Source organism: Gadus macrocephalus, chromosome 10, assembly GCF_031168955.1.
Source record: "Gadus macrocephalus chromosome 10, ASM3116895v1".
NCBI classification, from domain to species: domain Eukaryota; kingdom Metazoa; phylum Chordata; class Actinopteri; order Gadiformes; family Gadidae; genus Gadus; species Gadus macrocephalus.
In genome coordinates, this window is record NC_082391.1 from 12,163,881 (window position 1) to 12,187,934 (window position 24,054).

General features: G+C 48.0%; 2 protein-coding genes across 2 annotated transcripts in view; one reads left to right on the forward strand and one right to left on the reverse strand.

Annotated features, from left to right (window-relative positions):
• The window catches only part of elovl6 (ELOVL fatty acid elongase 6), an 8,501-nt gene extending 4,203 nt beyond the window's left edge, over positions 1-4,298 (forward strand). The window contains exons 2-4 of the mRNA XM_060062362.1: positions 2,075-2,206; positions 2,337-2,488; positions 2,968-4,298. Of these exons, the coding sequence (XP_059918345.1) occupies positions 2,075-2,206; positions 2,337-2,488; positions 2,968-3,449 (766 nt within the window). The 3' untranslated portion in view covers positions 3,450-4,298. The remainder of the gene's footprint in view (positions 1-2,074; positions 2,207-2,336; positions 2,489-2,967) is intronic.
• Positions 4,299-6,816: 2,518 nt separating this feature from the next.
• egf (epidermal growth factor) lies at positions 6,817-23,660 on the reverse strand. Its single transcript, XM_060062363.1, has 16 exons — positions 22,531-23,660; positions 20,856-21,097; positions 20,154-20,362; positions 19,717-19,944; positions 19,394-19,596; positions 19,065-19,175; positions 18,263-18,385; positions 17,401-17,523; positions 17,180-17,290; positions 15,083-15,199; positions 14,639-14,761; positions 10,762-10,921; positions 10,099-10,263; positions 8,554-8,653; positions 8,080-8,116; positions 6,817-7,860 (listed from the first exon to the last, which is right to left on the reverse strand). Exons 1-16 carry the CDS (start codon positions 22,670-22,672, stop codon positions 7,721-7,723), a joined length of 2,334 nt encoding a protein of 777 aa, XP_059918346.1. The 5' UTR covers positions 22,673-23,660; the 3' UTR covers positions 6,817-7,720.
• Positions 23,661-24,054: the final 394 nt, after the last annotated feature.

Genomic DNA, 24,054 nt, shown 5'->3' on the forward strand with positions numbered 1-24,054 from the left:
GCCACGAATTGATTCTGTCTTTTTTTTTTTTTTTTTTTTTTTTTTAATAACGTGATTTGGAAATCTAAAAATCGTTCCGTCCATTCATCTCTGCATAGCACTCGTTCTCCCTGTCATTCTCACACACACACACACACACACACACACACACACACACACACACACACACACACACACACACACACACACACAGAGCGAGAGCGACGATGCTAACACATGAACCCACCGATGTCACCCCGTCGCTTAGCAACCGGTCACGCTGGGGTTGATAAGTTACCGGACTACTGTAACTACTACGGAGTGATAATAACAAAGACGTGAATCAGGCAATAAATCAAATTTCCTTGACAGTGATAAGGTTCGGTGTGCATTAAAGTACAGACGGAGTGGACCAATTGCGAACTACTGCAGCTGCTCCAAGTTAAACCCCAAACTAATCGGAATAAGTATTTATAGCGGACTACACCACCTATTGTATTCCGCATAGAATTCTATTCCGAACCGATTGAGGCGTATAGAGCTGTTCTTCCACATCCCCCCCCCCCCCCCCCGCACACCACACATTGGTCCTTGGCCTGTGGGAAACACTGTATAACGTTATAACCTATAGTTATAGCCTCCACTTCCCCACATCTTGGTGTGACAGAAGCTGAGCCTGAGCAGTTCTACTGGTCAGACCGGTTAGCAAAAAAAAGTTAGCCGTTAGCCCGGCTCCTGTTCCTGAAGAATCTGATGCAGTTAGCATTAGCCTCTGTGCTGAACTCCAATACTATAATTAGCCTCTGTGCTGCAGTCCTACTGCTAGCATTAGCTTCTGTGCTGCCGTCCTGCTGCTACCATTAGTCTCTCTGCTGCAGTCCTTCTGCTAGCATTAGCCTCTGTGCTGCAGTCCTACTGCTATAGCATTAGCCTCTGTGCTGCAGTCCTTCTGCTAGCATTAGCCTCTGTGCTGCACTCCAATAGTCGCATTAAACTCTGTGCTGCAGTCCTTCTGCTAGCATTAGCCTCTGTGCTGCAGTCCTACTGCTAGCATTAGCCTCTGTGCACATCAGGACCCAAAGACCCCATCAGAGTGTCCCTGGGCCCCTCGGAGGGGTGTGTTGTCAGCCTCCATCCCACCTCCAACGGGGCCGCGACCCAGTTGGGTCGAAGGTGAAGAACAGAGAGAGGAGATGGTTTAGTCGGGATGTGACTTCACACTCTCTCCTGACATGGATTCCTTTCCCTGGAGACGGCCAATCACTGCCCGCGCCTCCCGCCTCCCCCGCCTCTCAACCGACCAATTTCGTTCCTTTCTGCCCCGTCAGGGCCTTATAACCCTCTGTGATTGGTCCTGACTCCAGCCTACCTGGTGAGGTAGGCCTGGTTACAGGAGCTGGTAAACAGAGCTAGTTAACAGAGCTAGTTCAACAGTGTTGAACAGAGCTAGTTAACAGAGCTAGTTCAACATTGTTTAACAGAGCTAGTTAACAGAGCTAGTTCAACAGTGTTTAACAGCGCTAGTTAACAGACCAAGTTCAACAGTGTTTGACAGAACTAGCTAGCAGAGCTAGTTAACAGAGCTGCCTCACTAGTTAAACAGTTTATCACAGTAAAAGCATTTTGTTGGTATAGTCTGATAGAATGCAGCAGCCTCAGAGGATCTGCTTATCCAATGTTTTCTTCCTCGTTGACATTTTGTTTGGGCACAACCTCGGGCCGCCAGACAAAACACGAACACTGTTGTCTCTTCACAGTCAAAGTGTTTTTCCTGATGAACAATTCAAAACGCTAGGTAAATGGCTTGATGACTAACTAGGTGGTTCAATTGGTAAGTAGTCGGGTAAATAACTAGGTTAGCTCTCTGGCTATCTAGGTGGTTCGATTTAAGCTAGCTAGATTAGCCTTGCGGCTAGCTTGACGAGCCCGGTGGCAGGTTGGTCAAATTTGACCATGAGGAGTTCTCTTTCAGAGGCCCTGTCTGAATTATGACAACAAGAACACAACAGTTGTACAAGCGGGTAGGAGCTGAATGCTCATCACAACGCTAACCCTTCCAACTCCTGATGCTAACCCATTCCCTTCCTGTCCACAGGAAGAAGTCCTTCCTGTTCTGCAGTCTGTACGCCGCCTGCATCATCGGGGGGCGCCACCTCATGAAGCAGCGAGAGAAGTTTGAACTGAGAAAACCGCTGGTGCTATGGTCGCTAACGCTAGCGGTGTTCAGGTGAGTTAGCCCCCGGGGGCTCACGCAGGACGTGTCTTCATGATGTCCGTTGTCTTATCGTGGAGCCGCGGCGGTAGCTATATGGGCTACGTGTAGCTATAGAGTAGCTCCTGTTCTCCTCCTCCTCCAGTATCTTCGGAGCGGTGCGGACAGGAAGCTACATGATGCACATCCTTTTGACGAAGGGGCTGCAGCACTCGGTGTGCGACCAGAGCTTCTACAACGGACCCGTCAGCAAGTTCTGGGCCTACGCCTTCGTCCTGAGCAAGGCACCCGAGCTTGGTGGGTCCTCCTCTCTCCTCTATCCTCTCTCCCCTCTCCTCTTCCCTCGTCTGCTGCTCCTCTCACTCATTCCTGCTCTCAGAATCCGCTCTCCTCATCCTACTCCTCTGTTGTCCTCTCCTTCTCTGATCTCCTTTAACAATCCTTCTCCTTAGCTCTGACTTTTTACCTCCTCTTCCTCCTTATCTGCTCCTCATCCTAACTTCTCCTCCTCCTCTTCCTCCTCCCAACCTCTCTGTATCTTCTCCATCTTCACACTGCTCCACCGCCTCCTAACCCCTCCTCCTCCTCCTCCTCCTCCTCCTACTAAGCTCTCCTCCTCCTCCTAAGCTCTCCTCTTCCTAAGCTCTCCTCTCCTCATCTCCTCTCCTCCTCCTAACTTCTCCTCCTCCTCCTCCTCCCAACCTCTCCTTATCCTCTCCTCCTCCTGACTTCTCCTCCTCCTAACCTCACCTAATCTCCTCCTCATCCTCCTCCAGGCGACACCCTGTTCATCGTGCTCCGTAAGCAGCGGCTGATCTTCCTCCACTGGTACCACCACATCACGGTGCTGCTCTACTCCTGGTACTCCTACAAGGACATGGTGGCGGGCGGCGGCTGGTTCATGACCATGAACTACCTGGTGCACGCGCTCATGTACTCGTACTACGCGGCACGCGCTGCGGGCTTCAGGGTATCTCGGCGCCTGGCCATGTTCATCACGCTGACCCAGATCAGCCAGATGGTGGTGGGCTGCGTGGTCAACTACCTGGTCTACTCCTGGATGCAGCGGGGCGCCGGCTGCCCCTCCCACGTCCACAACATCGTCTGGTCCTCCCTCATGTACCTCAGCTACTTCCTGCTCTTCCTGCACTTCTTCTACGAGGCGTATGTGGGCAAGAACAAACCCCCGGCCTCCGCCTCCGCCGTGACCGCGACGACCATCACCACGACGACCACGGACGCCAAGAAGAGCCAGTGAAGGAGTCACACGCGGAGGAGGAGAGGGTGGAGGAGTTGGAGTTGGGGAAGGATCCCATGGCTGACAGGAGATGCTTGAGAGGAGGTTGCTGCTGAAGGCAAAAGGTTTTGGGGGAGGAGGAGGTGGACGGGGTGAGGGGTGGAGGTCTGGTGGTGGGAGTGTGGGTTTGGTGGGGCGGAGTACAGGGGGTGGAGGTTGATCACGTGTGCTGCTTTAGCATTGCTACTAACGAGCAGATCCAGAGGCCTCCGCGACGCTCACTGGGGAAGAGAGTGTGATGTCAGTATGATCCATCACTAGAGATCATTATCTGTGATGCAGATCATGAGTGCTTTCCTCCTTGGGTCTCACACTGAGGAGTCCAGTACACAGAGAGAGGGGGGAGGGAAGGGGGGGAGGGAAGAGGAGGAGGGAGGAGGAGGAGGGAGGAGGAGGAGGGAGGAGCGACCGGTTGAGGAGGTGAGGAGGTCTGAACTCCAGTGGTTCGGTCAGTGTTGGACTGCGTCCACGTCTCGCTCCGTCTCCTTGCCATTGGCCCGCAGGTCAACCTCGCTTTCTTTAACAACCAATCAGAAGAGTAGATATGACCATCGCCGGGATCACAGGGGGCTGCGTGGAAGCTGATTGGAGGAGGAGGAGGTCAGGTGACTTCCTGTGATGACAAAGCAGACAGCAGGAGGGAAGTTAAAGTCAGTTTACAGAAGCTCTGTCGGTATGAAGGATCTTACTTATGAAGCTTCAAGAACCAAAATAAATGCTATTTTTTTTTTTATAAATGTGCTGATGACTTGAAAAGTTGTTTTTGTGTGTTTTCCTTTTCTTTGTGTTAAAAACAAGTTAACAAATGAACCAAGTGTAAGATTTGATGTGTGTTTATTGAGTGAACATATTGTCATCCTACTCTGGTCAACTTGGATAAAGTCTTTATTTATTAGGTTCAAACCTCCAATAAGCCTTCACCATGCTGGATGCATAACTTGAGCTAGTCTCTGTACATACTCAGTAACACGGTTGCTAGCAGCTAGCCGAAACAGGTTTACTAAAATGCTTGCTAACAGCAAGCCTTGTACAGGTCAACCAACATGGCTGCAAACAGCTAGCCCGGAACAGGTCAACTAGCATGGCTGCTAGTAGCTAGCCGGGACAGGTTTACTAGTATCATAGACTAAACGTACGTCAATGCTGTCGCCATATTGGGGAGGGCAAGACCGACCTGTACCCAACTTATTGAAAACGAGTCGTTGACATCGCTCGAGAGATGCAAACGTCATCGGACTTAGCATCCAGAAGAACAGCAGCTCCCCGTTCACTATCTTTCTGTACAGGCCAGTCCGGGCTGTAAGCAACGGCTTGAGGCAGTCAATACGGCGTCTGTATATATGTCTATAACTGGCATGGCTGCTAGCAGCTAAGCCTAAACGGGTTACTGGTAATTTGCATGACTGTCGGCAGCTAGCTGTAACCAATCAACTAGCATGAGTGCTAGCAGTTTGCCTTGAAAATATGACCATGCCTGGCTGTAAGCAGCTAGCCAGAACAGGTAACTAGCATGGCAGCTAGCAGCTTTTTTCTTCCTAAGCAGCGTCATGACTGATGTTTGTGAAGCATTGACGGAAGAGGCTAACATGGAGCTCCTCCAGAGGGGGTGGCTGCCCGGTTACCAGGAAAAAAATATTAAATGATCATGAATAGAAAGAAAATACAAATGTTCTAAGTTTTATTAGGAGCTCAGTGGTCAGTTTATTCATATCTATATTATGTCTGTTGAGAGGTCCCATTTAACAGTTATTTTTTATTCAAAAGTTATCAATGGTTGAATATTAATGAGAGGGGACGTCCCGCCCTGAATTTGCTAAATAATGATATTTTCCAGAGCTGGCTGAGCAAATCTCAAACAATGCCGCCATCCATAGAGGAAAATAAAAACGGGGGGGGGGCGTGTCAACCAGTGGGTGACGTCACGGACGCTTAATGGCCGCGATCCACAGTTTGAAAACCGCCGCCATCAGTCAAACCAAAGATAGCCAATAGGGCATCGCTTGAATTGGAATCACCATTGGTTTAACCCAGGTGACTCATCAATAAATAGGATAGGACCTATCGTTTTTAAAGTAAGTGTACATTATGCATCCATTACTATTCGAGTTATAGTGAGAGGACATCATGATAAAGTGAGCTCCATCTGTCGTCATCTTATCTTGGTTCAATTAACCTTTGTCGTCCCCTGCTGGCCGAGAGAAACACTCTCACAATAACATCTCATCGGTAATATATCTTGTTAAAGGCACCCAGTGCAACTTTCGAGGCTTAAAAATAAACATTCAATTTCTAGTCTTTTTTACACGTAGTAAGTTTCAATAACTCCATACCATTACATACCGACATTTAAGCAGCAAAGATGAGACGTCGTTGTGTGGTGAGAACTGATACAAAATCGATAACAACAATGCCGCCATTTTCTTTATTTTTTGTAACCTACCATAAATAAAGCAGGCTTCCAGTCAATGGAAAAATGGCTTCTCCCCACCGGCGATTGTTGTTGTTTACGATTTTCTATCAGTTCTCACCACACAACGACGTCTCATCTTTGCTCCTTGAATGTCGATATGTAATGGTATGGAGTTATTGAAACTTACTACGTGTAAAAAAGACTAGAAATTGAATGTTTATTTTTCATTGAATGTTTACATAAAGTTGCACTGGGTGCCTTTAAGAGAAAGACATGTGACAAAGCAATTGCGTATTGCATTTAAAACAACTAAAGCGATAAATAACCAAATTATGTCTTAAAATATAATATCTTGGTGTAAGATAAGTCCCACTGCTTCTTATTTATCTACATATTACACTATTTACACTTTCAACTAGCATTACCATGTATTCATTAATATATTTTTTTTAAATGTTTTAAAAAGCACAGAAATCAAGCATTGAATTACCAATAACTGAGCAATGTTATTGTAAATGTAATGTTACAACTTTAAAGTTGAAAAAACTTTCAAATTATTGGTCGTCATTATTGGACTATATATATAATTTAAATTATAGGCTACTCTTGACCCGCAATGAAGACGCTCCTTTTGCGCAACATCCCTGTCGATTATTTGACCACATAAGTGTTGCCTCCAAACTCACAACCAGAGCCCTCCAACTATCTTACAGTTTACTTACTCAGTTTATAAACCAGATAAAAAAATATTCTACACAATTTTGTTCCTAAATTTACATTTTCAAGGCACTGTATAAAAGCTGTGTTGTATTATTAATAAATTGAGTTCCTTTCAATAAAGATGGAACAAATGAAAGAGGTTAAACACACAAATGTCAACGGGACAATTTCAATAATTGAATTAATTTCATCAGCATATTTTCAACAGTTTGATTTTATTACCAGCAACATTTACAAATATCTATAAACTGATCAATTCATTAATTTTACTTAACCATGTTGCAGCATTGTCCCGAGATATGTTTAGCGTTTATCGTGTTATGATGTGATATCCGTTGTGATATTTCGGTTGGTATAACATCAGCCCTAGTGGCCGTCTTCAGTAAGACACCGTCTGTACAGCGCTAGACAACAGCAGTAGAAAAATAAATATAGCATCTCCGCTCCAAGTCTAACCTTCCACCACCGGCCTACACAGGAAAAAGCATAGAAGTAAAATCGGTTTAGTGGAGGAACTTCATAATAATTCTGATTTTGCTCAGAATGTTAAACTGTTTCCGTTCATGTTTTGAGATAAAATAAAGTCTGGCCACAGAACTGCGTCGGTCCAGGATACCAGCGGGATATAAACTGATCAAACAGAAACTTTTATTTATCGCAGAACACAATCGGCAATATCACGACCACAAAGAAGATTAAATCCACTAAACTAAAACTTCTACCAACTATACAAGGAAGGGTATGGTTTGTCGTGGCGTGTGTATAAGCTCATTTACTGCACAGAGTTTCCAGTTAACCTCTGTCTGTTCTGGGCAGTAACACCACCATGCAGAACAACATATTGGCCCTATCCCAAAGTGAGCCCTGAGGACAAAGGACTAAGGACTCACAGACTTAACTGATCTCAGGTGTTAATTAACTTAAGTGAGTGAGTGTGTGAGGCCACATGGGCTCAGATAGGTATATAAGGGATTGGGTCGGCCCTGTTTAAGCTCAGCCCTCTGTGTCCCGGCATCACTCCATGGGGCAGAGTGTGTGTCAGACACAGGGTGTGTTAGTGTATTAATATGAACCGTAGGCTGGTGACCCCTAGCATCTGGCCTCAGGGTTGGGGGGGTACAGGGGTCAAAGGGGGCACAGGGGTCGGCGGTCCAGGGTCATCCAGGAGGATGAGGTTCAGAGTCTGTGCCCCTGCCCTGGTCTCCATGGCGACCGATACCACCTGGGAAGGGTCAGCATCACCTGACCAGAAAATCACATCCTTTGATCAGTATACCGCTGGATCAATACATCCATTGGTTTAATGCTGGATCAACACATCTATCAGTCTACAGCTAGGTTCAATGCAGCCATTAGTCTATAGCGTTATCAATATATCTTTTGATTAGGACGTGTTAGGCTTTATAGGTGTTCTTTGACTGCCGCTGGATAAGTACTTTCAACATATTAAACGACCAATACCTTCTCCTCCATCTACTCCACCCAAAATCACAAAGACCTGAAGGAAAGGTCAAAGGTTAAACATCTCCAACCTAACAGTTATTTTGCATAGTATAGTGTATATCTTTACAGTACATATTATATATAGTATAGTGTATATCTTTACAGTATGATATATAGTATAGTGTATATCTCTACAGTACATATTATATATAGTATAGTGTACATATTTACAGTTAAATGATATAGTGCATATCTTTACAGTATATATGATATATAGTATAGTGTATATCTTTAAAGTAAATAGTAAAAAGTATTTGACATTTCACATAAATATTTTACGCATAGTATATATATAGTATCGTATATATTATTAAATATAGTATAGTTCTTGTATACTATAGTATACATTATATGCTATTGTACAAATAATATAAGTATTTATTATATACTATACTATATATATATAATATATATTATCTATAACTTCGTTACCCGGGGCAACCCACTGGCTGCCTCAGACGAGCTGTCATCTGTCACACTTGTCTCACTCAGGTCCTCAACTGATGGCTGTTTATGAAGGAATCTTTTCCTTCTGCACAGTAACACACATGTAAACAACCCACAGGTAAACAACCAACATATACACAACACACATGTTAGCAACACAACATACACAACACACATGTAAACATGTTTCATGTGTGGCATGTGTGGCATCAACATGTTTCACTAGCTGGTCTCAGCTGTAGGAGGTGCAAGTTTCACCCGTAGGAGGAGGTGCTATTCTCACCTGTAGGAGGTGCTATTCTCACCCGTAGGAAGTGCTAGTCTCACCTGTAGAAGGAGGTGCTAGTCTCACATGTAGCAGGAGGTGCTAGTTTCATCTGTAGCAGGAGGTGCTGGTCTCACCTGTAGCAAGAGGTGCTAGTCTCACCTGTAGGAGGTGCTAGTCTCACCTGTAGGAGGTGCTAGTATAACCTGTAGGAGGTGCTAGTCTCACCTATAGGAGGAGTTGCTAGTCTCACCTGTAGGAGGTGCTAGTCTCACCTGTAGCAGGAGGTGCTAGTCTCACCTGTAGCAGGAGGTGCTAGTTTCATCCGTAGCAGGAGGTGCTCGTCTCACCAGTAGCAGGAGGTGCTGGTCTCACCTGTAGGAGGTGCTAGTATAACCTGTAGGAGGTGCTAGTCTCACCTATAGGAGGTGCTAGTATAACCTGTAGGAGGTGCTAGTCTCACCTGTAGGAGGAGGTGCTAGTCTCACCTGTAGGAGGTGCTAGTCTCACCTGTAGGAGGAGGTGCTAGTCTCACCTGTAGGAGGTGCTAGTCTCACCTGTAGGAGGTGCTAGTCTCACCTATAGGAGGAGGTGCTAGTCTCACCTGTAGCAGGAGGTGCTGGTCTCACCTGTAGGAGGAGGTGCTAGTCTCACCTGTAGCAGGAGGTGCTAGTTTCATCTGTAGGAGGAGGTGCTAGTCTCACCTGTAGCAGGAGGTGCTAGTCTCACCTGTAGGAGGTGCTAGTTTCACCTGTAGGAGGTGCTAGTCTCACCTGTAGGAGGTGCTAGTCTCACCTGTAGGAGGAGGTGCTAGTCTCACCTGTAGGAGGTGCTAGTCTCACCTGTAGGAGATGCTAGTCTCACCCGTAGGAGGTGCTTGTCTCACCTGTAGCAGGAGGGGCTAGTTTCATCTGTAGGAGGAGGTGCTAGTCTCACCTGTAGCAGGAGGTGTTAGTCTCACCTGTAGGAGGTGTTAGTCTCACCTGTAGGAGGTGCTAGTCTCACCTGTAGGAGGTGTTAGTCTCACCTGTAGCAGGAGGTGCTAGTCTCACCTGTAGGAGGTGCTAGTCTCACCTGTAGCAGGAGGTGCTAGTCTCACCTGTAGCAGGAGGTGCTAGTTTCATCTGTAGGAGGAGGTGTTAGTCTCACCTGTAGAAGGTGCTAGTATAACCTGTAGGAGGAGGTGCTAGTTTCACCTGTAGGAGGTGCTAGTCTCACCTGTAGGAGTAGCTATTCTCACCTGTAGCAGGAGGTGCTAGTCTCACCTGTAGCAGTAGATGGCGGTGGCGGTGATGAAGAGGAGGCTGATGAGGAGCAGCATGCAGGCAACGATAGCCACGCTCTTCCTCTTCTCCTGCTTGGCCTCCTGGAGCTCCCACCACTGGAGGTCGTTGAACTGGCAACGCTCCCCCATATAGCCTGCTACACAGCTAGCACAGAAACATGGTAACTTAACAACAACACCCCTGTGTAGCCGCAGCACAGCTAGCACAGACACATGCTAACTTAATAACAACAACCGGCGTAGCCCGCTACACAGCTAGCACAGACACATGCTAACTGAAGGGTGGAGGTGGAGGAGAAGGTGAAGGATGAAGGGTGGAGGTGGAGGTGTGAAGGTGAAGGGTGGAGGTGGAGGAGGAGGTGGAGGTGTGAAGGTGAAGGGTGGAGGGTGGAGGCGAAGGGTGGAGAAGGGTGGAGGTGAGGGTGGAGGTGAAGGGTGGAGGAGGTGGTGGAGGTGTGAAGGTGAAGGGTTGAGGTGAAGGGTGGAGGAGGTGGTGGAGGTGTGAAAGGTGGAGGTGGAGGAGGAGGTGGAGGTGTGAAGGTGAAGGTGAAGGTGAAGGTGAAGGATGAGGTGAAGGGTGGAGGTGGGGGAGGAGGCGAAGGGTGGAGGGTGGAGGTGGAGGAGGAGGTGGAGATGGTTTTACTTGCAGGCGAAGGCCTCCATCTCGGCGAGGTATCTGCAGGTCCCCTCGTAGAGGCAGAAGGAGGCGTGGCTTGCCGGACAGCCCCCTAGCGAGTCACCGTGACGACGGGGCAGGGAGGGGGTGGGGCTAGCGGTCACCATGGAGACTGTGGTCCTGGTATCTAGGGAGGAAGGGGGGGGGGGGGTCAGGTGAATTACTCGTGATGTCAGGGCTAGCTAGCTGAAAGTGCTAACCCCTAACCTAGCCTGACCCAAATACTGTACCAGATACATGTTGAGATATACTTTGTACTGTACCAGATACATGCATGTGATGTGTACTTTCTACTGTATCAGATACATGTTGATGTGTACTTTGTACTGTACCAGATACATATAAGTTAATATGTACTATCTACTGTACCAGATACATGTAACACGTACTTTATATTTTATCAGATTTGATGTGCACTATATACTGTACCAGATACATACATGTGATATGTGCTTTATACTGTATCAGATAGATGTTGATCTGTACTTTGTACTGTATCAGATACATGTTAATATGTACTATATACTGAATCAGATACATGTTCATATGTGCTTCATACTGTGTCAGGTACATGTTAATATCTACTATATACTGCATCAGATACATGTTGATATGTTCTTTGTACTGTATCAGATAAATGTTAATATGTACTATTTACTGTATCAGATGCATGTTAATATGTACTTTGTACTTTATCAGATACATGTTAATATGTGCTTTGCACTGTATCAGATACATTTTAATATGTACTATACACTGCATCAGATACATGTTATTATGTAGTATATACTGTATCAGATACATGTTAATATGTACTATAAACTGCATCAGATACAGGTTAATATTTTCTTTGTACTTGACAGATACATGTTAATATGTGCTTTGTACTGTATAAGATACATGTTGATATGTACTATATACTGTACCAGATACATACATACAAAGGAAACTCTAAGTCACTGTTTTTACCTACTTAACAAAATTACCCAACCCCAGGATTCTCTCCCCCCTCACTTGTACACAACCTCCTAAAAAATCAAAAACATTCACATGCACCTTGGATCAACCCCTCATCTCAATATCTCTGCTGACTTTCACCCTTCCACACACTCATTCTCCTCCTTCCAGCTCCCTGATATCTCAGAAATCACTGAACTCATTCGGAAATCCAAGCCATCCACCTGTCAACTTGACCCCCTACCCACACATCTGGTTAAGGCCTCCCTCCCCTCCCTAATTCCTCTAATTTGTGCAATCATCCACTCCTCTCTTACTACTGGAACTATCCCTACATCCTTCAAAACTGCTGCCATCACCCCAATTCTGAAAAAACCTGGTGCAGACCCCTCCAACTTCAACAACTTCTGTCCCATATCCAATCTGCCCTTCATCTCCAAAATCCTGGAAAAGACAGTTGCATCCCAACTCTATTTTCTCCTATCCGACAATTACCTTTATGAACAGTTCCCAGCCGGATTCCGCCCACTCCATAGCACTGAAACAGCACTCATAAAAATCAAAATCACCAATGTCCTCCTTATGGCAGCTGATTCTGGACTACTCACCATCCTCATCCTCCTGGACCTGAGTGCAGCCTTTGATACCATCTGTCACACCACGCTCCTCAACAGACTATCCTCCATTGGCATGAACGACACTCCGTTTGACTGGTTCACATCTTATCTTTCCGGCCGTACTTAATTTGTCCAACTAAAGTCTTTTAAATCCATCCCCTCCCCCGTCACTTCAGGTGTTCCCCAGGGTTCTGTCCTGGGGCCCCTACTCTTCATCATTTACCTCCTTCCCCTTGGCAATATCTTCTGCAAATTTGACCTTCATTTCCACTGTTATGCTGATGACACCCAGCTCTACCTCTCTACCAAGCCCTCGTCCACTCTCCCGCCCACTTCCCTTACTGATTGCATCTCTGAAATAAAAACCTGGTTCACCTGCAACTTTCTCAAACTCAACAGCAATAAAACAGAAGTTATCCTCATCAGCACCAAATCAACCCAGACAAAGCCTGACAGCTTTTCCATCACTATCGATAACACCTCAGTTTCCCCCTCCCCTCAGGTTAAGAGTCTGGGTGTCATCCTCAACGGCACACTATCATTCCAAGCACACATCAATAACATCACCAGATCTGCCTATTACCATCTACGCAACATCAACCACCTCCGCCCATCCCTCACACCCCATAGCACAGCCATCCTTGTTCACACCCTGGTCAGTTCCCGCATCGATTACTGTAACTCCCTCCTCTTTGGTATCCCCCTCAAGTCCATCCGTAAGCTTCAACTGGTCCATACCTCTGCCACTCGCATCATCACCAGAACCCCCTCCATTAATCACATCACTCCTGTCCTTCAGCAGCTTCACTGGCTCCTGGTCAAAACCCGCATCCATTTCAAGATTCTGCTCCTCACCTTCAAGGCCCTCCACAACCTCGCCCCTCCATACATTTGTGAACTCCTGCACACCAACACCCCACCCGCACTCTCCGGTCCTCCTCTTCCATTCAACTCACTGTACCACCCGCCCGCCTGGTCACCATGGGGTCCAGGCATTCAGCCGATCTGCCCCCCACCTCTGGAACACCCTCCCACCTGACATCCGTAACTCTGACACTCTCTTCACTTTTAAGTCCCCTCTAAAAACACATATTTTTAAACTGACATTTTCAATCTAATTCATTGTCTCCCACCCATTTCACCCCACTTCTGTAAATTTTTTCAATGTAGCTTGTTCTTGAGTTCTTTATGATTGTTGATTTTATTTATTTTTTTTAAACACTGCCCTGTAATGCCGCTTTTCCACTGCATGGTACCAGCTCGACTCGGCTCGACTCGACTCGACTCAGCTCGCATTTTTGGCGTTTCCACCGCGAAAACATGGTATCTGGTACCTGAAGTGGCTGCTTTTTTTAGTACCGCCTCGCTCTAGGTTCCAAGCGAGCTGAGCCGATGCTAAAAGGTGACGCCGGCAGACGGCCGGCCACTGATTGGCCAGAGAGTGTGACGAAGTCACGAGAGCGACATGGCAACCATGCTGGTAACAGCCATAGCAGCGCCGCAGCCAACATATTCCACTTCTTCAACTTCTTCAACATGCCAGCTAATAATAGTAATGTTATGTGGGTTCTGTCCATGTGTGGGTTGCGTAGGTGTTATTTGCGTCGCGTACAAAAATACGTCACGGCCCTTTTGCTCAGCCGACCCCGCCCACGTCCAGGAGGTACTATTTGCGGTGGAAAATGACCCGTGCTGCTACCTAGTTGAGTCGTGTCGAGTCGAGTCGAGTCGAGTCGAGCTACATATGCGGTGGAAAAGCGGCATAAGGTGACCTTGAGTGCTATGAAAGGCGCACTCAAGTAAAATGCATTATTATTATTATTATTATTATTATTATACATGTTAATGCGTACTTTATACAGTATCAGATTTGATATGTACTTTGTACTGTATCAGATAGACGTTAATATGTCCTATATACTGCATCAGATACATGTTAATATGTGGTATATACTGTATCAGATGCATGTTAATATGTGCTATAAACTGTATCAGATAGATGTTAATATGTGCTACATACTGCATCAGATACATGTTAATATGTGCTATATACTGTATCAGATACATGTTAATATGTGGTATAAGCTGTACCAGATATATGTTAACATGTGGTATATACTGTATCAGCTACATGTTAGTATGTGCTATATACTGCATCAGATACATGTTAATATGTGCTATATACTGTATCAGATACATGTGAATATGTGCTTTATGCATCCTCTACGACTCGTGGTGCTTAGGCTGAGGTAGGACGTGTTGATACACACCCTCACAGGTGGTCCCGTCTCCATGGTAACCCAGCCGGCACCTGCACAGGTAGCTCCCCGGGCTGTTGTGGCACTCAGCGCTGCGGTCACAGGGGGGGGTCCCCGAGGAACACTCGTCAATGTCTTGAGAACCACAGAGACACGGAGGGGGTCAGGGCAGCGGTCCACCTGAGCTAGATAGCTGTGCTATATTTATAAAAGTGACTTGACATGACTTGACTATATTGTTTGTTACGTTTTTTTTGTTAGTTCTGGTTGTCCTTACTTTAGCGTATACTTTAGCATCTATTTCTGTTTTACTAGCAGTACTTTGTAATTTTATTGTCTTGTATTGTTTTCCTGTGTCTTCCACTGCTGCTGAGCTGCTGTAACGACAGGGTGTATAGAATAATAAGAGAGAGTCGCTTCTAAACATCCCAACATGAGATGAACGGACGAACACACCAACACACAGCCTCCCGTCGCCTTGGAAACCGTGGACACAGCGGCACGCCAGGCGCCCCTCCTCCTGTGCACAGCGAGCGTGCACGTGGCAGCCTGGAGACCCGCAGCCCTCCTGGTCTGAAAGGAAAGGAGCGACAGGTCAAGCGCTCAGTCACAGAGTGAGAGGATGTGGTGCCTTCTGGTGGCTGAGCTCAGTAGTGCAGTCAGAAAACAATTGACGACCGCTTGTTAATGACGAGTCGAATACCGAGTCTTCATGAAAAGCAGTGGCGGACTCAGGGGGGAGGCAGGGGCGGGGCGGGGCGACCGCCCCCCCTCGTGGCTCAATGGTTGAAAAAACGCGCTAAAGTGCCCTTCAAGAGTGTCGAAAACGAGAGGAAATGCCTTATTGGCTGCCCTTTTCACGTGCAAAACATGATTAGGTGCTCTCTAGGGTGCTCCTTCATACAATAAATTATGATGATGTGCCCTCTAGAACAAGAAAATTCAATGACGTTAATGAGTGCCATTATAGTCCCCTTCTGCCCGCCTGGTGCCCTTTTAGTGCCCCCTTTAGTACCCTTCTGCCCGTCTGGAGCCCTTCTAGTGCCCTGATAGTCCCCTTCTGCCCATCTGGTGCCCTTCTAGTACCCTGATAGTGACCTTCTAGTACCCTGATAGTGCCCGTCTGGTCCTTCTAGTGCCCTTCTAGTGCCCTTCTAGTACCCTGATAGTGCCCTTCTGCCCGTATGGTCCTTCTAGTGCCCTTTCAATGCCCTTCTAGTGCCCTTCTAGTGCCCTGATAGTGCCCTTCTGCTCGTCTGGTCCTTATAGTGCCCTTCTAGTGCTCTTCTGCCCGTCTGGTGCCCTTCTAGTGCCCTTCTGCCCGTCTGGTGCCCCCATGGTTGAAAAAGTGTGCTAAAGTGCCCTCTATGGTTGTGAAAATGAGAGAAAGTGCCTTATTGGCTGCCCTTTTCACGTGAACAACATTTAATGAGTGCCCTAGGTTGCCCCTGATGATGATGATGTGCCCTCTGGAGCAAGAATATGGCAAACCGAAAAAAACATGTTGTGGTTAGCTATTGAGGTACAGACGTTCCTCTCTTTGGTAGCTGACGAACGGGGAATGCGAGGCTTTGCTTTCATGTGGCGTCGCCATGACAAACAGGTACATCGATGGGTACTTAAATATCCACTGGATAACGAAGCAAAAAGCGGATTAAGAGTATGTCAGTACCCATAGTGGAAAAGCGCAATTAGATGCCAAGTTAGAAAAACTTAATATTTTCAGTTTGCATAATCCGTTTAAAATGTATATACATTTTTTGAGCGTTCAAGATCATTCAAGTGTAGGTCATTTCATGCAAGAGAGACGATAATGGTCAGCTATCACCTCAACATGAAGGAAAACTTCCTTAAATTTTTCCGTAGCTGGCTGTCAGCGGTCAAAGACTGTATGGTAGCGGCACATTGAATTTTCTCCAGTCTAATTTTCACTTAAATGTTAGTAAAGATGAAAGCAGTAAGCCATCCTCCTTTCTTTGGCTAAAATGTGAAAGTGCACAATGATGTGATCAACTCATTTTGGTGTTTATAAAGTCGCTAGAATAAGGGGAAAGCAAATTTTTTCTAAGGTTAGGGGATAGGACCTTCCAGGCAACGCTGCCTTTAAGGCTCCGTTGGGGGAACAAAACACCATCAAGATAGAAAAGCCACTGTGTCCGCTGGTGGGGCCCCATGTTGTCCAGAATGTGCCCTTTTTATTTTTTCGCCCCTGCCCTTCAAACACTCTGAGTCCGCCACTGATGAAAAGTGTTTAGAAGAGTGTGTTACGGAAGAGTGTTATTATGAAGAGTGTTGATGAAGAGTGTGATTATGAAGACTGTTGATGAAGAGTGTGATGAAGAGTGTGATAATGAAGAGTGTTGATGAAGAGTGTGTTGAAGAGTGATGATGGCCTGATGAAGAGTGTGATGAAGAGTGTTGATGAAGAGTGTGATGAAGAGTGATGATGAAGGGTGTGATAATGAAGAGTGTGATTAGGAAGAGTGTTGATGAAGACTGATGAAGAGTGTGATGATCTGATGAAGAGAGTGATGACCTGATGAAGAGTGTTACCTGCCACCATCTTCTCAGTGAAGGTCTTCTCCTGGTCCTCCTCTTCCTCAGCAGAGAGCGGACCTTCATCGTTCAGAGTCGTGTTTTTACCGGGAAACTGATTTGAAGAATCTAAACAGAGAGGAAGATACGGTCGTTGTGATGCACACACACACACACACACACACGCACACACACACACAGGCACGCACACACAAACACACACACAGGCAGACACGTACCAGTACATTGTCGTCCGTTGTCCATCAGAACTGAGCCCTCAGGACAGACACACATTGGCCCCGCCTCCGTATCCAGGCAACCCAGACCACACCCCCTTAGCTCCCCAACACACATCCTCACCTCTGAGGAAACACAACACAACATATACAACATATATAACATATATAATATTCATACTTCATTAGATTATATCAGCTATACTAAAGGGTGGGGTAGGGTGGGGTAGGGCAGTAGGGCAGGGTAGTAGGATAGGATGGGTTAGTGTAGGGTAGGGTAGGACACCGACAGACAGACAGGGTAGGGTAGGGAAGGAAAGTAGGGTAAGGTAGGGGAGGTAAGTAGGGTAAGGTAGGGTAGGGTAGTAGGGTAGGGTAGGGTAGGGTAGGGTAGAGTAGGGTAGTAGGGTAGGGTAAGGTAGGGTAGGGTAGTAGGGTAGAGCAGGGCAGGGTGGAAGGGTAGGGTAGTATGGTAGGGTAGTATAGTAGGGTAGGGTAGTAGGGTAGGGTAGGGTAGGGTATGGTAGGGTAGTATGGTAGGGTAGTATAGTAGGGTAGGGTAGTAGGGTAGGGTAGGGTAGGGTATGGTAGGGTAGTATGGTAGGGTAGTATAGTAGGGTAGGGTAGTAGGGTAGGGTAGTAGGGTAGGGTAGGGTAGTAGGGTAGGGTAGGGTAGGGTAGGGTATGGTAGGGTAGTATGGTAGGGTAGTATAGTAGGGTAGGGTAGTAGGGTAGGGTAGTAGGGTAGGGTAGGGTAGTAGGGTAGGGTAGGGTAGGGTAGGGTATGGTAGGGTAGGGTAGTAGGGTAGAAAAGTAGGGTAGGGTAAGGTAGGGTAGGGTAGGGTTGGGCATGGTAGGGCTGTACCGTGGCAGGACTTGCGGTCTGCCAGGAGGGCGTATCCCTCAGGACAGGAGCAGGCGTAGGAACCGGGCAGGTTCTCACAGCCCAGCGAGCAGCCGTGGTTCCACAGAGCACACTCGTTAACATCTGGAGAGAACACTCGTTAACATCTGGAGACACAACACTGGTTAACATCTGGAGAGAACACTGGTTAACATCTCGAGGGAACACACGTTAACATCTGGAGAGTACACTTGTTAACATCTGGAGACAACACTGGTTATCATCTGGTAAGAACACTGGTCAACATCTGGTGAGAACACTCGTTAACATCTGGATACACAACACTGGTTAACATCTGGAAATAACACTTGTTAACAACTAGCGACACAACACTTGTTAACATCTGGATACACAACACGCATTAACATCTGGAGACACCTACACTCGTTAACAGTTGTTATTTCTTTGCTTCATCTGGAGAGATATCCAGATGTTAACGAGTGTTGTTCTCTCCAGATGTTAACGAGGGTTGTTCTCTCCAGATGTTCACGAGTGTTGTACTCTCCAGATGTTAATGAATGTTTCTCTCTGCAGATGTTAAAAAGTGTTGTTCTCTCGTTAACATTTGGAGAGAACAACACTAGGTAACATCTCAAAAACACTGATTATATCTGCAGAACACTGGTAAACATCTACACAATACTGGTTAACATCTACACAGCACTGGTTAACATCTACACAACACGGGTTATAACTAGACAACACTGGTTATAACTACACAGCACTCGTTAACAGTCCCGTTGTTACTTGGTATCCAACATACCTTCGCAGTAGTTTCCATGGTAACTGAGAGTGAAGCCCTCGCCGCACTGGCAAACTCCCGGTTGAGAACTGGAGCAAACGTCCACACACTCACCAGTCCGGTCGTCACAGCCTGCACACAGAGGACCAGGATCAACCACCTCTCCAGCCTTCACCCTCAATCACCAATCACCTGTCACCATCCATCACCCATCACCTGTCACCCTTCAACCATCACCCATCACCCTCCACCCCCGCATTACTCCGAAGTACCCCCAGGGGTACGCGGACCCCCATTTGAGAACCACTGCTCTAGGGAGAGGACTGAAGCCTCATTGAGCTTAAACTGACCTGGTGTCAGCAGCATGCCGCCTCCTATAGGCTGGTTTAGGGGGTGCACCACCCTCAGGCCCACAGGGGCTCTGCTCATTGGCTGGAGGTTCACGTCCGTAAGCGGGACACCGGAGTACTTGTTGATGCGTTGGATGGAATGAGAGGCGGAGTCGCTGTAGAAGACCTCGTCGAGGAACACCGACAGACAGACTGACGAAGACCTGAGGACAGACAGACACCAGAATGAGGGCTCCGGACCAGGTCCCAGAGGGCCCAGGTCCTGGTCTCAGAGGGCCAAGGTCTGGTTTGGATCCTCTCCTGGGCCCTGATTGGCTGCTGACCTGAGGGGCGGGTTCATGATGGTGACGTTCTCCCCGTCATAGTCGCAGGAGCAGATGGCGGCCTGGAGGTTGGAGCCGAACCGCGCCCAGAAGAGTCTCCGGTCCGCCAGGTCCAGGGTCAGCGCCGTCAGCTGCCCCCGCACCGCGAGCAAGGCAGCAGGGGTCCGACCGGACAGGTCCGCCCTCTGGATGCTGGAGACGGGACCTCCAGACAGCCAGAACAAGACCCTGGAAGACAGTTCTACTGGACCTTAGTTCTACTGGGTTCTACTGGACCTGGGTTCTACTGGACCTTAGTTCTGCTGGACCTTAGTTCTACTGGAGCTTAGGGTCAGAAGTCAGAGGTCAGTGGTGGGGAGGGTACCTCCATCTGGGGTCAGAGGATGGAGGTCAGAGGTTACAGGTCAGAGGTCGGAGGTCAGAGGTGGGGAGGGTACCTCTGTCTTGGGTCCAGTACCAGGCAGCAGGGCCGCTCCAGACCTGAGACCACCATCTCCTGGTTCCCCCCCGTGAGGCTGACGCTCCTGATGTCTCCTGTCGCCTCATTGGTCGGGGCGTCTCTATGCTCCTCATTGGTCCAGTACACTCGGTCCCCAAGCCAATCCACAGCCAGCCCAGAGACCCCCCGCTGGCTGGAGACCAGCTTCTGGAGAGCAGAACCAGAAACATCCAATAATACGTCACAGCCCAGTGACTCAGAGCCAGATTGAAGCTCAGTCAATCTCTCTGCCTCGGATCAACATCTGACACACTTTAGGAGAGATGGTGGATACATAGAAATACATTTATGTCGAGATATTAAATACAATAGAAACACATTTATGTTGAGATATTAGATACAATAGAAACACATTTAAGTTAAGATATTAGATACAATAGAAACACATTTATGACGAGATTTTAGATATAATAGAAACACATTTATTTCGAGATATTAGATACAATAGAAATACATTTATGTCGAGATATTATATATAATAGAAATACATTTTAGTTGAGATATAAGATATACCAGAAAGATGTTTTAGAAACACTGAATGATGCGTCATTCAGCTGAACCTGTCTGTGAGCATGTCGATGACAACATAGTAATACCATATAATATATAATAATGATAATATATAATCAGTATAACGGACCTGTCTGGGGGGTCCGGAGAGTCCGGCGCGGTAGAGGACCCCCGTGCTGCGCTCCGCCCAGAACAGGCTGCGCTGGGTGTAGTGGTAGTCCAGCAGAACCCCCAAACCGGGACCGGACCCCCCCCGGCCTCCATCCGACACCACCCGGCCCACCCCCGACACCACCCGGCGGTGGTTCCCTCCGTCCAGATCCATCCGGTGGAGCGCCTCGCCGTGGAGGAACATAACGTAGGGGTCTGGACCTTTAACACACAGAGTACACCTTCAGCTAAACCGTCAGCTACACCTTCAGCTACACCATCAGCTCCACCGTCAGCTCCACCATCAGCTACACCTTCAGCTACACCTTCAGCTACACCGTCAGCTATACCTTCAACTACACCGTCAGCTACACCGTCAGCTATTACCTCCAGCTGGAGGTTACACCTACAGCTGCACCATCAGCTAGAGGTTACACCTTCAGCTAGAGGTTACACCTCCAGCTAGAGGTTACACCTTCAGCTATACCTTCAGCGAGAGGTTACACCTTCAGCTAGAGGTTACACCTTCAGCTAGAGGTTACACCTCCAGCTAGAGGTTACACCTTCAGCTATACCTTCAGCGAGAGGTTACACCTCCAGCTAGAGGTTACACCTTCAGCTATACCTTCAGCGAGAGGTTACACCTTCAGCTAGAGGTTACACCTTCAGCTAGATGTTACACCTTCAGCTAGAACTACACTTTCAGCTAGAGGTTACACCATCAGCTGTATGTTCTGTCTGGCGCGGCTTTATGCCTGCTGCTCTATTCAGGCTGTGACTGAGGTTCAACATCTGAGGTTGGCCTGTCCCTCATGATTTCATGATGGTTAAGGAGGTAAGGTTCTATCATCTGATTGGACGGTTCACGTTGCACTAACATCCATAAGGTTCTGGGTCTGATTCCCAAGGATGAGCTCAACCCCACCCTGAAAGCCGTGCCCTTCTGTCTTGAAGCTCAGGAGCCAGCACCAGCTCTGTGGACGTGAGGACGTCTGATGGGACAGACAGCAGACGGCCGGCCGACGTGGAGGAGATGAGATGCTTCTCCTCGTCCCTCAGAGTGTTCCCAGGCTAATGGGCTGCTGACCTGAAGGGAGCTCTGTCCGAGCGTCATGTGAAACCAGGGACACAGCGCTCGCTCTCTCAGGAATGAGACGACAATGCAGACCTTCAGGGGACAATGAGGCTCCCAGCCTGAGCAGTGAATCACCCCCAGACCAGTGGGACTCCCTAAGTAACCAATGGGCTGGTCCCACTGGGAGATAGTAGGAACCAGTATGCAGAACTGATTCAGAAAGGACCATTGGTTTTGTAATGATTTAAATATTAGAGGTTAATATCGAGCACTGGGAGACTGAGTGTGAAATCTGATTCAACATCACACAGCCCTTAAAGGGGAACCCATTGATACAGGTTGGAGTAAAGATCACAGTATTGGTCTGAGAGTTCTCAGGAGGAAGGGGAGGGGTTACCCCGTTACCATGCTGTCGCTAAGCTAATCGCTAAGCTAGTCGCCTCGCAAGGTGCGACGCATAGCATGGCTCTCGATGTTGAAGAGCATAGGTGATTGGATCCCATATACATAACAAATCACGTGAAAATATAGTAAGTTCTCTAGCATAACTCATAATAAAAAGCTGAATGTGATGTCTCACCTGGACAGCTGTTGTTCCACGCCAACCCTGGACCTGTCCGCTCCCAGCATGCACTGCTTTGCCCAGAGGCGGCAAGGCCTTGAACCAGCAACCAGACCATCCCCAACGCCGTCGCCGCCTCCGTTGCCGTAGCAACTACCATACTCCCGAGGGGGTGTCACGGCGGGGGGGGGGGGGGGGGGGTGTTCACCGCCTCCCGCGGTGCATGCCCCGCCGCACCCGAGTCCTGACGGCCGGGAAACGGTGAAGGGTTGCCGGTTCGATTCCCGACTCCTCCGGGTCTGGAGGTTCTCTTAGGTGTTGATCGAGGCAGGCCTAGCTGCCTCCGAGGAGAGGGAGGGCGGGCATGGAGCTCACCACGGGGGAGGGGGGGGCAGGGACCCTCATCGTCGCCCCAGAACAGGGCCGGTGTGTCGGGAACCGGCCTCACGAGGGAGAGGGTCCTCGGGGACCCGGACCCTACTGACACCTTCTAGGCCACCACTCGGGGTTCCCTGCACCCAGCCTGGTGGTTGTGGTCCCAGTCTGGTCCAAGTCTTGTTGAACTGGTCCCAGCCTGGTGGATGTGGTCCCAGTCTGGTCCAAGTCTTGTTGAACTGGTCCCAGCCTGGTGGATGTGGTCCCAGTCTGGTCCAAGTCTTGTTGAACTGGTCCCAGCCTGGTGGATGTTGTCCCAGTCTGGTTCAAGCCTTGTTGGACTGTTCCCAGCCTAGCTAACCCTAGTCCAAGTCTGGTTGAACTGGTCCAGTCTGGTTGTCCTGGTTCCTCTGGTCCCAGTCTGGTAGTAGTGGTCCCAGTCTGGTCTTTCTGCTCCCAGTCTTGTTGTCCTGCTCCCAGTCCTCCCCACGGTCCTCAGCACAGTTTAGGAGCAGAGTATGAAATTCCTGACACTGCTGTGATGAATGTGACACGTTAGAGAGCAGAGAGGAGAGCTCACCTAGAGGAGCAGGGGCGGAGGAGAGGAGAGGAGGGAGGGGGAGAGGCTGGTTAGGAGGTGCAGAGAGGAGGAGAGGTCTTTAGGAGGAGGAGAGCGGGGGAGGTCTTCAGGAGGTGCAGCGAGGAGGAGAGTAGAGGTCTTATCAGGAGAATGAGGAGACTGAAGCAGGACCTGGAAAGATCGACTATGTGTCTGGACAAGAAGAACACCCCTCTGTATAGGGCCAGTGTCTGAGAGAGAGAGAGAGAGAGAGAAAGTGAGAGCGAGAGAGAGAGAGAGAGAGAGAGAGAGAGAGCGAGAGAGAGAAAGAGAGAGAGAGAGAGAGAGAGAGAGAGAGAGAGAGAGAGAGAGAGAGAGAGAGAGAGAGAGAGAGAGAGCGAGAGAGAGAGAGAGAGAGAGAGTGTATTAAAGTGTTTATTAGTGTATAATAGTGTTTTAGTGGGTGTATATTAATGTGTGTTATTGTATAATGTTGTACTTTATTTGATGGAATTTAAAGTGTGTATTAGTGTCCATTATTGTGTTTATTAGCAGTTTTGCGTGTATTAGTGTATATTAACGTATCTTGGTGTCTACATTAGTAGTAG

Coding starts and splice junctions, on each gene's coding strand:
- egf (XM_060062363.1), bottom strand. CDS start 22,672: ATGGTAGTTGCTACGGCAACGGAGGCGGCGACGGCGTTGGGGATGGTC. Junction 19,945..20,153: donor GTACTGGACCCAAGACAGAG/GTACCCTCCCCA, acceptor ACTGTCTTCCAG/GGTCTTGTTCTGGCTGTCTG. Junction 17,524..18,262: donor AGACCGCAAGTCCTGCCACG/GTACAGCCCTAC, acceptor GTGTTTCCTCAG/AGGTGAGGATGTGTGTTGGG.